Raw genomic sequence first — 13,094 nt, forward strand, 5'->3', positions numbered from 1 at the left:
CACACATACACACATATACACATATACACACACACACTCACGCACACACACACACACGCACACACACACACACGCATATACACACACACACACGCACACACACACACACTCACACGCATGCGCACTGTGATGTTGAATGTGCAGCTGTGGGCTGTGGGGCGTGTTAATGACTGTATTTCTGTAATTTAAGGCTGCATTAACGAGCTCGGCCTCGTCAGTGAAAAGCACATTTCCATCTGCCGAGAGCGTGCCAATGAGCGCCGTGCTTCACTTACTCTCCCTCCCTCTTCCTCCGTCCCTCTGCTGGCCTTTTTCACTCCTCCCTCCCTCCCTCGCTCGCTCTGTCTCACTGTCCTTCCCTCCTCCGCTCCCTCCCTCCCTCCCTCCCTCCCTCGCTCTGTCTCACTGTCCCTCCCTCCTCCGCTCCCTCCCTCCCTCCCTCCCTCCCTCGCTCTGTCTCACTGTCCCTCCCTCCTCCGCTCCCTCCCTCCCTCCCTCCCTCCCTCGCTCTGTCTCACTGTCCCTCCCTCCTCCGCTCCCTCCCTCCCTCCCTCCCTCCCTCCCTCGCTCTGTCTCACTGTCCCTCCCTCGCTCTGTCTCACTGTCCCTCCCTCCCTCGCTCTGTCTCACTGTCCCTCCCTCCCTCCTCCGCTCCCTCCCTCCCTCCCTCCCCCGCTCCCTCCCTCCCGTTACGTCCCGTAAATCCAGGCAAGCCGGCCATCGCCCACCGTGACCTGAAATCCAAGAACATCCTGGTGAAGAAGAACGGCACGTGCTGCATCGCGGACCTGGGGCTGGCCGTCCGCCACGACTCGGCCACCGACACCATCGACATCGCCCCCAACCACCGGGTGGGGACCAAGAGGTGAGGGGGCGGGGCCGGGGGCGGGGCTGAGCGGGGGGGCGGGGCTGAGCGGGGGGGCGGGGCCTCGGGGAGCATCGCCCCCAACCACCGGGTGGGGACCAAGAGGTGAGGGGGTGGGGCCGGGGGCGGGGCTGAGCCGGGGGGTGGGGGGCCTCGGGGAGCATCGCCCCCAACCACCGGGTGGGGACCAAGAGGTGAGGGGTGGGGCTGAGCGGGGGGGTGGGGCCTCGGGGAGCATCGCCCCCAACCACCGGGTGGGGACCAAGAGGTGAGGGGTGGGGCTGAGCGGGGGGGTGGGGCCTCGGGGAGCATCGCCCCCAACCACCGGGTGGGGACCAAGAGGTGAGGGGGCGGGGCCGGGGGCGGGGCTGAGCGGGGTGGGGGGGGCGGGTCTCAGTAGCGGTCTCAGACGGGGGCTGAGTTGTTGCGGGGAGCGTGTGTGTGTGTGTGTGTGTGTGTGTGGACTGTGTGCGTGTGTGTGTGTGTACGTGCGAGCATGTGCGTGTGTGCATCTGTCCAGCTGCTCGTGCAAACGTGTGTGTGTGTGTGTGTGTGTGTGGACTACATATTTGTGTATGTGCGTGTGCAGCCACAGCAGTTCTTCCGTGCCTGTGTGCTTGTTTGTGTCCATATTTGGATGTTCTTCTCTGATCATTTTCATCCCCCCGCATTGTGTTTAAAACACGCTTCCCGTTGAAGATTGATCCAAGAGCTTCCGTCAGAGAGCCGCCTCCAGCCGATTTGGCCTTGAAGCACCGGGGGGGAAAAAAAAACCACAACTGAAAACTTTACGATGCGAGTCTTGTCGTGACTCCAGTCATTTCTCACACATGGCTGTTGTTGGGAAAACACGGACATCTGTTCCGCCTGCTGCATTATGGGACAGCACATGGCTTCGGTTACGCTCTCTGACTGTTCGGCGAAATGTGGAGTGCGCGAGTGTGTGCGTGTGTGCATGCGTGTGGGTGTGCAGTGTGTGTGGGTATGGGTGGGTTTCGTGTGTAGTGTGTTGTGTGTGTAGTGTATTTTGTGTGTGTGTGTATGTGTGTTGTGTGTGTAGTGTATTTTGTGTGTGTGTATGTGTAGGTTTCGTGTGTAGTGTGTTGTGTGTGTAGTGTATTTTGTGTGTGTGTGTATGTGTGTTGTGTGTGTAGTGTATTTTGTGTGTGTGTATGTGTGTAGTGTGTTGTGTGTGTAGTGTATTTTGTGTGTGTGTGTGTGTTGTGTGTGTAGTGTATTTTGTGTGTGTGTGTGTGTGTGTGTGTGTAGTGTATTGTGTGTGTGTGTGTGTGTGTGGGTTTCGTGTGTAGTGTGTTGTGTGTGTAGTGTATTTTGTGTGTGTGTATGGGTATAGTGTGTGTGTGGGTGGTAAGTGCGTGCGTGTGTATGTGTATAGTGTGTGTGTAGTGTGTGTGTGTGTAGTGTATTTTGTGTGTGTGTGTGTGTGTAGTGTATTTTGTGTGTGTGTGTGTGTGTGTGTGTGTGTGTGTGTGTGTGTGTGTGTGTGTGTGTGTGTGTGTGTGTGTGTGTGTGTGTGTGTGTGTGTGTGTGTGTGTGTGTGTGTGTGTGTGCGAGGGTGGCTCGGACGCAGACCTTGCGTTTGACAGAAGGGTTGCCGCGTCGTTGGGGATCTTGGGACCAGACCGCTGCTGGCATCGTTAGTCATTCCTGGAGTTTATTATCTCTAAATTTAGCCCCCATCTTAATTGTCTGCTCTAAACGGCCTCCATGTTCTGACATGGAGCGAACCTGCCCTGAATGATAAGACTGCATTACCTCTTCCAAAATTGCTTGCATTTTAAACAGCTGGGACCGTTGCTTATAAACACAATGGAGCAATGCATTCTGGGATTTTCTGTTTCTCCGGCTACGAGGTCTCCTCTTTGAAGGGGCAGTGGTCTGATTTGAGTAGCCGGGGGTGGGGGGGCGTGGTTTTAACAAGTCCCTGGTTTCATTTGAAAAGTTCAGTTCAGTTTGAATGCAGGTACATTAATTCAAACCGTCGGCCATGACCAGACTCCCAAGAAGCGCTGGAGAGTCCGAGGTCCCATAGTGCACTGCTTTCTATTGAGCGTACAGACACAGAGGCACAGCCCTTTTCAAAAAGCCAATGCCAGGGGAGAAAAAAAAGCTCAATATTTTTTTTTTTTTAAGTGGAAACCAAACGAGACTCGTTCTGCGGGCGTGCGCTGGGCTCTCTGCCTGCAACCTGAATGTTTTTCAAAAACCCGGAGCGAACGGTTTTAACAGTTTGAATAATTTTCTGCCCGACTGCGGCGAGAGGTGTGGAACGAGACCCGTTTGTGGGGAAAACAGTGTGTGGTCGCGGGGAGAGCACAGACGCTCTGTCCCGCTGATTCGTATTCAGGATTAATTGCTGTAGACGTGACGCGGTGGCAGATGTTAAGTTGTGATCCGTGCTTTAAATACATAAGCTGTTTTACAAAGCTGTGTTTTGTTATTGTTACTGTTGCCGCTGTTATCGTTGTTGTTATTAAAACCCCGGCGTTTTCTCTCTCTCGTCAGGTACATGGCCCCGGAGGTTCTGGACGACTCCATAAACATGAAGCACTTCGAGTCGTTCAAGAGGGCCGACATCTACGCCATGGGCCTGGTGTTCTGGGAAATCGCGCGGAGGTGTTCCATCGGCGGTAAGGATCGGCCCAAGAGGCCTCGTCCCCAATTTAGCCTTAGAAGCCCCGCCCCCCTCTCAGCCCTAGAAGCCACGCCCCCCGTTTCAGCCCTAGAAGCCACGCCCCCCTCTCAGCCCTAGAAGCCCCGCCCCCCTCTCAGCCCTATAAGCCCCGCCCCCTTCTCAGCTCTAGAAGCCACGCCCCCCGTTTCAGCCCTAGAAGCCCCGCCCCCCTCTCAGCCCTATAAGCCCCGCCCCCTTCTCAGCTCTAGAAGCCACGCCCCCCGTTTCAGCCCTAGAAGCCACGCCCCCCCTCTCAGGCCTAGAAGCTCCGCCCCCCGTTTCAGCCCTAGAAGCCCCGCCCCCCTCTCAGCCCTAGAAGCTCCGCCCCCTGTCTCAGCCCTAGAAGCCCCGCCCCCCGTTTCAGCCCGAGAAGCCCCGCCCCCCGTCTCAGCCCGAGAAGCCCCGCCCTCTTCTCAGCGCTAGTGGCCCCGCCCCCATTTTAGCCACAGTCCTCCCCGGTATTTTGTTCCAGTCACCTGGATTTGCTAATTAGCACAGTTCTTCAGCCAGGAGGTGGAGCTGATCAGTGAAGTGAGTTCATGGGTGGCTGAAACACACGGCAGGACTCTCACTGTCCGACCCCCCTTGGACTTTCCACCTTCCACGTTTTTGGGAGCGAATGTGCATTGAATGCTGGGAGGGGCCACGCCGTGTAAATGTTTGTTTTTCGGAGGCCCCGCCCAGCACAGTGCCGCCCGCGTGCCCGTTTGTCATGGAGCTGGAGATAGCGGGGCGGCGGTGTTGGCCTGCGGTGTGCAGATGCCCTCACCGTCGCCCTCGCAAAGGCGGGGTGAGAACCAGGTTGCATCGTAGTTTGTATTGACGGGAGGAAGCTAACTAACTGACATCGAGTTGATATCGGAGTTTCTCTTCGCTGCTGTGAACGGAAATGTGGTTTCTTAACGCTAATTTGCATTGACGTGCTTGCCGGTTTCCGTCTTCAGATTTGTTCGTTTGTTGTAGTCCTGTAACCTGCAAGCCCCCTCGCGCGGTGCGGCGGCCATTTTGTGTTTTCTGTGTGAATTGGTCAGGAAAGCCACTTGAGCGTCACCCTCAGCCCGTCCTACAGCGTTGCGTGTGATTGGCAGCCTGCCGGGTCACATGACGCGCGGCGCTCAGTGACTCACCCGGCCTTCTCAGGGCGGAATAATTTGATTGGTTCGGACGGGAACCGTGATCGACGGCTCCTTACGGGCTTCTCCAATCCATTGAGTCGGCGAAGAGTGCCCCCTTTCGCTGGCGAAGAGCGCGGCCATTCCGTGTCCGTGCGCGCCCGTCCTCCGGCAGTTCCTCCCTTCCCTCGCTCGCGGATCGCGGTCGGCTCTCTGGCGTACGGGGGGCTCGTTGAAGACGAGCTCGGGTTTCGCCGCGGACCGAGCGCAGTCGATCGCCTTTTGCGCGCAGGCACGCATCAGGCCGCGAGCCCATTGGACCGCAATGCCCATGTGACCGTAAGCCTCAGCCCGAAATGACATTACGGCGTAAGTGAATTCTCCGTTCATCCGGTTAAATCTCCGCCCCCGCTGCGGGACGTCTGCGGCCCCGCTGCCGCTCCTGTTGTTACCGCCGAGCTACGGACGTTAGCGCGCTAACCTCGTTAGCACGCTAACCTCGTTAGCACGTGTTCCCGGCTCAGCCAGTCGGACGCACGCTCGGCTTCGGGGAGCTTCGTGGATCGCCGCCGCTCTGCAGTGGGATCTGTCCGCTGGGCGGCACTGCAACTGACGGTTGCTGTTCAGTTTTTCCCTGTTCCTCCTCAGTAAGGCTGTGGTTTGCCGGTGTAGCCCCTCCCCTCTGAATGTGCTGTTGTGATTGGGCCTTTTAGCCCCGCCCTCTTCAGTGTAACACTGTGGTTCACACATGTAGCCCCTCCCCTCTGAATAAGCATTATTGTGATTGGGCATTTTAGCCCTGCCTTTCTCCATATAACACTGGTTCACATGTGTAGCCCCTCCCCTGTGATTGGCCCCGCCCACTTCAGTGTGTCACTGTGGTTTGCATGCATAGCCCCTCCCCTCTGTATAGGTAGTTTTGCATTTAGGCCTTATAGCCCCGCCCTCCTCAGTGTAACACTGCGGTTCACATGTGTAGCCCCTCCCCTCTGTATGTAGTATTGTGATTGGGCCTTCTAGCCCTGCCCTTCTCTGTTTAACACTGTGGTTCGCTCCTTTAGCTCCTCCCCCCTGTGATTAGCCCCGCCCCTCCTAACGCCTCCGGGCCTCGCGGTTGGCTCTCGCCCTCCCCCTCAGGCATCCACGAGGACTACCAGCTGCCGTACTACGACCTGGTGCAGTCCGACCCCTCGGTGGAGGAGATGCGCAAGGTCGTGTGCGACCAGAAGCTCCGGCCCAACATTCCCAACCGGTGGCAGAGCTGTGAGGTACGTGCGTGTGTGTGTGTATGTGCGTGTGTGTGTGTGTGTGTGCGTGCGTGCTCCCGCCCAGGGGGCCCGGAATCTCTGGAAATTCCAGAATTCTGGGATTTTGGTTCAGGGTTCCCTGCAACAACAGGCACTTTGTTTTGTTTTGTTTTGTTAATTTGGTAGTTTTTAAGTTTCAAGTTTATTTATATTTGTACAGCACCTTTTATGCAAAAAGCAGCTCAAAGTGCTGTCCAAAAACATATCTAAGCCGACCAATAAGATCATTCAATGAAAAGCACACACAACTTTACACCAAGGACTACAATAAGAATATTGTATCCATACCAGGGCTGCAGTGCAAACGCTTTGAGTGTGCGTCTGTATATATATATATTCAGGTTTGGTGGCCACAAATTCCACTTCGTAATTGGTGGGACTGGTGATTTTCAATTATTTCACAGATTGAGGGATCGCATAATGTGCTCTAATCTGGATCGATCAATACCACGGGGAAGAATCTGTCTGGTTGTACAGAAAATGCAACGCATAACAACACACATCAGTACCCGTCGTAATAAAGTTTTTATGTTCAGTTTATTATGTCAATAAACACACTCAGTGTCCGATATGGCGCAATTTTATTTTCAGCTCATTTATTTTCAATGATTTTATGCGCCCATAAAATCATTACACAGTTGGCTGAATACTCAGTTCTGATTGGCTGGGACATTATGCGTTATTTCTTCATATACGCCCGACTATGGAGTAGGGTCTGCAAAAGCTCAATCACCGTTTTGAATGAATGTGCATCGGTCCGACTAAATAAAGTGGAAATTTACAAGAGCAAGCAATTCAAGTTAGAATATCATACAATATCAACGGTGCCAGCTTGATGTCCATGCATGACTGTACAGAGGGCAGCTAGGCGTTGGTTGCTAAGTGGCGGCCTATGGGATATTTGCTCCAATACTGAAGTAGGCTGGCGTGTCCTTCGCAGTGGAATCGCGTATTCTGAAACGCATGTTTTCGTTACAGTTGACAGTGGTATTAAATACGCATCGGGCAATTTCCCTCAGTGCAGGGCATTCTAACAGCATAATGCTCAACCACTCAGGCATTACCTCGCTTATACCACGGTCACTAAACAAAAGGTATTACTGCAATAAAAACATGCATTTCACCATGAACGTTTGCTTTATTCTGTGCTTGTTAGATAAGGAAATATCCTCTGTTTTAATGTGTTCATTCTTTTTGTGTACATAATATGATAAATTAATAAATGGAGCCAAGATCCAACACATAGTTGTGCGTGCATAGCCTTTATGACAAAATACAAAATATTACGTACGCACGTATCCCACGAGCAGTCGATCAATCCATTACTCATACCCATCCCCTTGTAATTGGTCATGGTGAATTCCTGAGTCCTCACGCTCACTGCAAGCACTGTCTGTGCACCGTGAAGAAATCTCATTTCCAGCGGCGGGTCCATAACCCTGGGTGTATTTCTCTCCGTGCGTGAGTGTCGGAATGGGCTCAGTAACGTGGTCTGCGGTGGGTCTGTCGTACACGGGGGGGCCGTATGAAGACGTGCTCGAGTTTCACTGCAGGCTAGAGCGATCGATTAGCCGTGCGGCCGCTGATTTCCTCTGCCTGAGTGGTGATGCTGCGGTGGCCAGGCCCTAAAGGGACGCCATCCTGCCCATCAGCAGCCCCGCAGCCAGAGCTGAGCGCTCTTACTGCCCGGCTGGGTCCGCTACGAAAGGCTAGCCTAGCCGCTGTTAGCGCATCGTACCCCGGGGGGACCTGTCTGTGCGAGCAATCCCATAATCCCCCCCCCCCCCCCCCACCCGGCGGAGTGGCTCGGGCTGCTGCGTCTCCAGGGCGACTGACTCCTCGCACCTCTCCTCCTCTCTCTCTCACTCTTCCCCCCCCCCGACGGCGTTTCTGCTGTCCGTCCTTCTCGAAAACGAGACGATTAGATTATGGCCAATTTGCAGCTGTAAACTCCCCCCCCCCCCCCCCCCCCCCCGTGCGCCTGATCTAATCTCTCTGGCTGCTGAGCACTTTAGGATTAACAGGCTATTAATGACGTGGGGGCTGTGAACATCGAGCGAGAGAGAGAGAGAGAGAGAGAGAGAGAGCCAGGCCGACCTCTGCTCTCTGTCGGCGGTGCGTCTGTCCATCTGGGATTATGGAAACTGAGAGGCAAATTAAATTGAATGTAGGAAAACGATTAATTGGTAAATGGACTGCATTTATATAGCTTTTATCCAAAGCGCTTTACAATTGATGCCTCTCATTCGCCAGAGCAGTTAGGGGTTAGGTGTCTTGCTCAAGGACACTTCGACACGCCCAGGGCGGGGTTTGAACCGGCAACCCTCCGACTGCCAGCCAATCGTTCTTACCTCCTGAGCTATGTCGCCCTATTAAGGGCTGATTAAATGTGAGGGTCTGCAGCCCTGGTCCTGGAGTGCCCCCCCCCTTTGATGAACGTGTTGGGCTGACCCTCCTCCAGGCCCGGCTCTCAGCACACCTTCCTTTCCTGCTTCCGTCCAAACATCATGTCTTTTTCATCAAAAGCAACTCCCATCCCTCCCCCCTCACCCCCGCAGCAGTGTGGAGAAAGGTCTGCGGATGTCAGTGAGAATACATATATGAGTGTGAGGATACAGATCTGGGTTTTAAAGCGTAGATGTGATGGGATACGGATGTGGGTGTTACAGAGAGGATGTGAGAATACAGATGTGTGTGTTACAGAGTGGTTTTGAGAATACAGATGTGTGTGTTACAGAGTGGATTTGAGAATACAGATGTGTGTGTTACAGAGTGGATTTGAGAATACAGATGTGGGTGTTACAGATCAGATGTGAGAATACAGATGTGTGTGTTACAGAGCAGATGTGAGAATACAGATGTGGGTGTTACAGAGCGGATGTGAGAATACAGATGTGGGTGTTATATCGCGGATGTGAGAATACAGATGTGGGTGTTACAGAGCAGATGTGAGAATACAGATGTGGGTGTTACAGAGCGGATGTGAGAATACAGATGTGGGTGTTACAGATCAGATGTGAGAATACAGATGTGTGTGTTACATCGCGGATGTGAGCAGCGCTAGCTGCTCCTATGCTTAGAGGGGGAGAAACTTCTAGAGTCTGAGCGGGCAGGAGCTAACCCTGAATAAACGCCTCTTGCTGAGTCATAGCGTGGTTCTGTACCGGCCGTGGCTGAGTCCGGGAGGCTACCTGACACGCTAACGTTTTTAGTCAAACACCGTGAAAAAAAAAAAACACGCTAACGTTTTTATTTAAACACTGTGAAATAAAGGAAGGAAATAAAGAAAAGTCAATACTGAGCGTTTTCAGTTTGGAATTTTCTGGAACCAACGATAAATATTGTGTTTAAAAAAAAAGTTAATGTTTGCTGAAGGTGAGCAGTGTTGCTAGGGTGAGGTGCAGGCCACAGTACTGAGAGAATACTGCGGCCAGACTCGATCGTGACCTTTGCTAAAACCTAATTTTATATGTTATTTAATATGTCCTCGTGTTTTTGAACATTACTTACCATTTTTGGTTTTTAGTTTTGCTTTTTTTTCAAGGCGAAGCTCGTGTCTCAGCCCTCGGTTAGGTGCTCTTAAAACCCCCCCCCCCCCCTGGAAAAATGAGCAGGGTCAGAAATGTTTTGCTGACAGAAGGAACCTTCAGACCTGCAAACATCCTAAGCTGTTACACAATTGCTGGATCCAGGCCTGCTCTTTTTTGTTTGCGGTCGCAGGCGTGCGTAAGTGTTTAACCGATAGAGCGCGCCTCGCTGTCTGTCCTTTCGCCTCGCAGTCGTTAAACGACTGCGCATAACGCTGTCAAATTAGCGCGGGGGAAAAGCAACAGCTTGTTTATGTTGCTTCAGACGTTCACGTAACGATAAAATGCTTCTAGTGGCATAATTGGGACTCAGTCTCCTTTTTATCGGAGGTTCTTCAAAGATTCCCACCGTAGGTTTGCTCTCTAAAAGAAAATGCCAGCCTTCTCCCGCAGAGCAATCGGGCGTGTTTATTTGCGACTTGACAGCTGAAATTCATTTCTGAAGTCGTTCTGAAGTCTGCAGGCATTTTGGGAATGAAAGCTATTAAAGCTATTTTCTGGACTTTTTGACTTTTATTTTGTAGATATCCAGTGCCGGCAAGTTGACCCTCAACCCTGTTGAGTTCACGAATGTGCGATCGGAATGCTCGTAACTGAACGTTCTAACGCTGATGTCACAATCGCTGCTGGTGATTCAAGGCGGTGGAGTTCTGGCACACTAGACATTAGGATTTAGCAAAAAATGTAGAAATTAAACATACCAGCAAAACCTCCTCTTTAAAAGGCGGCCAGACTCGACAGGCTTGAAAGCTTTCGATTGGGCAGCCCGTGCACATGCTCCACCCACCCAATCGGCAGCCCTGAAACGGGCGCTTTCATGTCCAACCAGAAGCGGCTTGGTGTAGCGCCGGACTAGACACCAGACCCTGGTTTTTCAGCAAAGGGGGTGTCTGTGGACGCCATGGGTGGTCCTTCAAGGTACTGTAAGGGGTGTCTGGCCTGACTTCATATACATTAACTGTGTATTAATCTGTGATTTGTTTTTTTTTGTAAATATAACCCTTTTTAACTTATGATGGAAGGTCCCTGTGAATGCTTTGAGCCTGGGGGGGGGGGGGGGGTGAGAGGCGGAGTCTCTGGTTGAGCAGCCCTGCTGTAGACCGTCAGGCGAATGGTGAAGTGAGAGGCGTGTGCGTGATCAGGCGGTCAGCTGATGAGGTGTGCTGCTGTCCCTGTCGCACGCAGGCGCTGAGGGTCATGGCCAAGATCATGCGGGAGTGCTGGTATGCCAACGGCGCCGCCCGCCTCACCGCCCTGCGCATCAAGAAGTCCCTGTCCCAGCTCAGCCAGCAGGAGGGCATCAAGATGTAGGCCGCCAGCTCCACCCTCCGCCTCGCTGTCTCACTGTGTCTCTGTCTGTCTCTTTCACTGTCTCTCTCTCTCTTTATCTCTCACACACTGTCTCTCTCTCTATCTCACTGTGTCTCTTTCTCTCTCTGTCTCTCTCTCCCTCCCTCCTGTCTGTGCGTTTGTCTTTTTTTTTTTTCTTTGTGGGCTTTTTCCTGTGTGTGTTTTTTTTTTTTTTTTTTTAAATAGGAAAAGGCAGTACAATGAAAGTATTATTTTTATTTTATTGTTTTTTGTTTGTTTGTTTGTTTGTTATCGTTCGGCTGCACTCAGTCGCGGTTTGTTTCGTTCGAGCGACTGAAAAGAGCGATTTTTCACGTGGGAAGGGCGGCGACGAGTCGGACTCTCCTCCACGTGCAGAGCCACTCCCCCCCCCCCCCCCCCCCCCCCGCCCCCTGCCCCGCCCAGATGCCTGGCCCCTCCCCCTATCCCCGCCTCCCCCCCTCATCCCAGCCTTGCTCACTTCCTGGACTTATAAGACGGTCTGTACCCCTACACCTGGAGCCCCTCTTTGATCACCAGCGCTTAGAGACCGCAGTTGCCAAGCTCTTTTTAAACCAACCCCCCGCCCCCCCCCCACCCCCCCCACGCTCTGTGCATCCGGACTACTTCAAAGAAAAACACGAAACGAAGGAAAACAGATTTAAACCATTTCTGGTCTTAACATTTGCTCAAAAAAGAAAAAAAAGAAATATCAAATATGTAAATTGTTGGGCAAAGCAAAGTTTTTATCTGTGTTACGCAACGATGCAGCAGACTGTGTTATGTATATTTTTTATTATATCGTTTTTTTTTTGTGTTTGTGTAGCAAGTTTTTATTTGCCTTTGAAAGACGTCTGTTTGCCTTGGCATTTTCTCGTGTCAAACGGTCCGCACATCGCATCTTTTGTTTTGTTTTTTTTCTTCGGCTCATATTTTGCAGATGGATTTCTTTGAGCAAAAAGTGGACATGACCTCATTCAGTCCTGGCGAACATGCTATGACATATGCAATATCTGTATATCTGTTTTGCGAACTATGTCTAGACCGTGTGTATGTATGTATATGCACTGCATATGTCTATCTATATACATACACCTGGGGTACACGCGTACATAAATACATGCACACATACATTTGTGACTATATGCATACGTTAAAACGCAGCTGTGTAAATGCAACATTGCCTTCCAAGCCAGGTTTTTTTTTTGTTTTACCAGAAAGTGCCACAGCTGAGTGTGAACCTCGCTGGTGTGTTTTAAGAGAGTGTGAGACGGCGAGCGTCCAGGAAGAGACGCTTCTATCGCGCGGAACCGGGTTCAAGCACTACCCCCCCCCCCACCCCCCCCACCTCCTCCCCGCTCCTCAGCCTCCGCCGCTGCTTCTTCTTTCTCCTCCTCCTCCTCTCCCTCGCCTTAGCACCGAACCCCACCCCGCCGCTCGCCGCCCCGCTCCTCAGCCTCCGCCGCTGCTTCGTCTTCCTCCTCCTCCTGTTCCTCACCTTAGCACCGAACCCCACCCCACCTCCCCACCCCCCACCCCGCGTCGCGGCCAGAGAAGCATTAACCGAATCGCCATCGCCCCGGCAACGCGCCGCGCCGGCTCTTTTTCTCACACGCACGTGCAGGAATCGGCGTCGGCAGGAGGAAGCGGAGCGGAGAGGAGCGGCACGTTTATCACTCAAATATAGCAAATGGACTTTTAACCAAGCCATAGATTTTTAAACGTTTCGCGGCTAACTTTTTATTTTATTTTTTTTGTTTTCTCAGAGATGTACGTTTCGTTTAAGCGATCGGCTGTTACGACGTGCCTGTGTGAACTCTTGCGTCACGTTGAGTTTAAGCATGCCTTACGGGACCAATGGAAGGCCTCCGCTTGCTTTTGTTTATGTTTGTTTTCGTTTTCGTTTTTGTGTGTAGAGGAGAAAAATCGAACGATTGGAAAAAATTTGTCAGTAGACGCCGTCAAAATATCAGAGGGGGAGAAAACCATTTAGACTCAGATTTTAATCGTTTTTATGCAGTATTGCCACACATGTAAACACGTCCCCATTTGCCAGCCGGAACATTTTTGTTGACCTTTGGATTGTGAAACGCATTTTACTGTATGTAAAAGAACATATGCAACTGTGTTTGAATGGACTGACACAATTACGGAAGTTAAATTAGACTTTACTGGAGCCTTGCAGTTTTCACATTTTGG

At 52.2% G+C, this 13,094-nt stretch overlaps 1 protein-coding gene across 1 annotated transcript in view; it reads left to right on the forward strand.

The window, feature by feature from the left end:
- Positions 1-10,965, forward strand: part of LOC118234042 (TGF-beta receptor type-1-like) — a 52,126-nt gene extending 41,161 nt beyond the window's left edge. The window contains exons 6-9 of the mRNA XM_035430328.1: positions 709-865; positions 3,392-3,516; positions 5,810-5,940; positions 10,752-10,965. Coding sequence (XP_035286219.1) covers positions 709-865; positions 3,392-3,516; positions 5,810-5,940; positions 10,752-10,877 — 539 coding nt within the window. The 3' untranslated portion in view covers positions 10,878-10,965. The remainder of the gene's footprint in view (positions 1-708; positions 866-3,391; positions 3,517-5,809; positions 5,941-10,751) is intronic.
- The last annotated feature ends 2,129 nt before the right edge of the window (positions 10,966-13,094 follow it).

This window comes from Anguilla anguilla, chromosome 8, assembly GCF_013347855.1.
Source record: "Anguilla anguilla isolate fAngAng1 chromosome 8, fAngAng1.pri, whole genome shotgun sequence".
NCBI classification, from domain to species: Eukaryota; Metazoa; Chordata; class Actinopteri; order Anguilliformes; family Anguillidae; genus Anguilla; species Anguilla anguilla.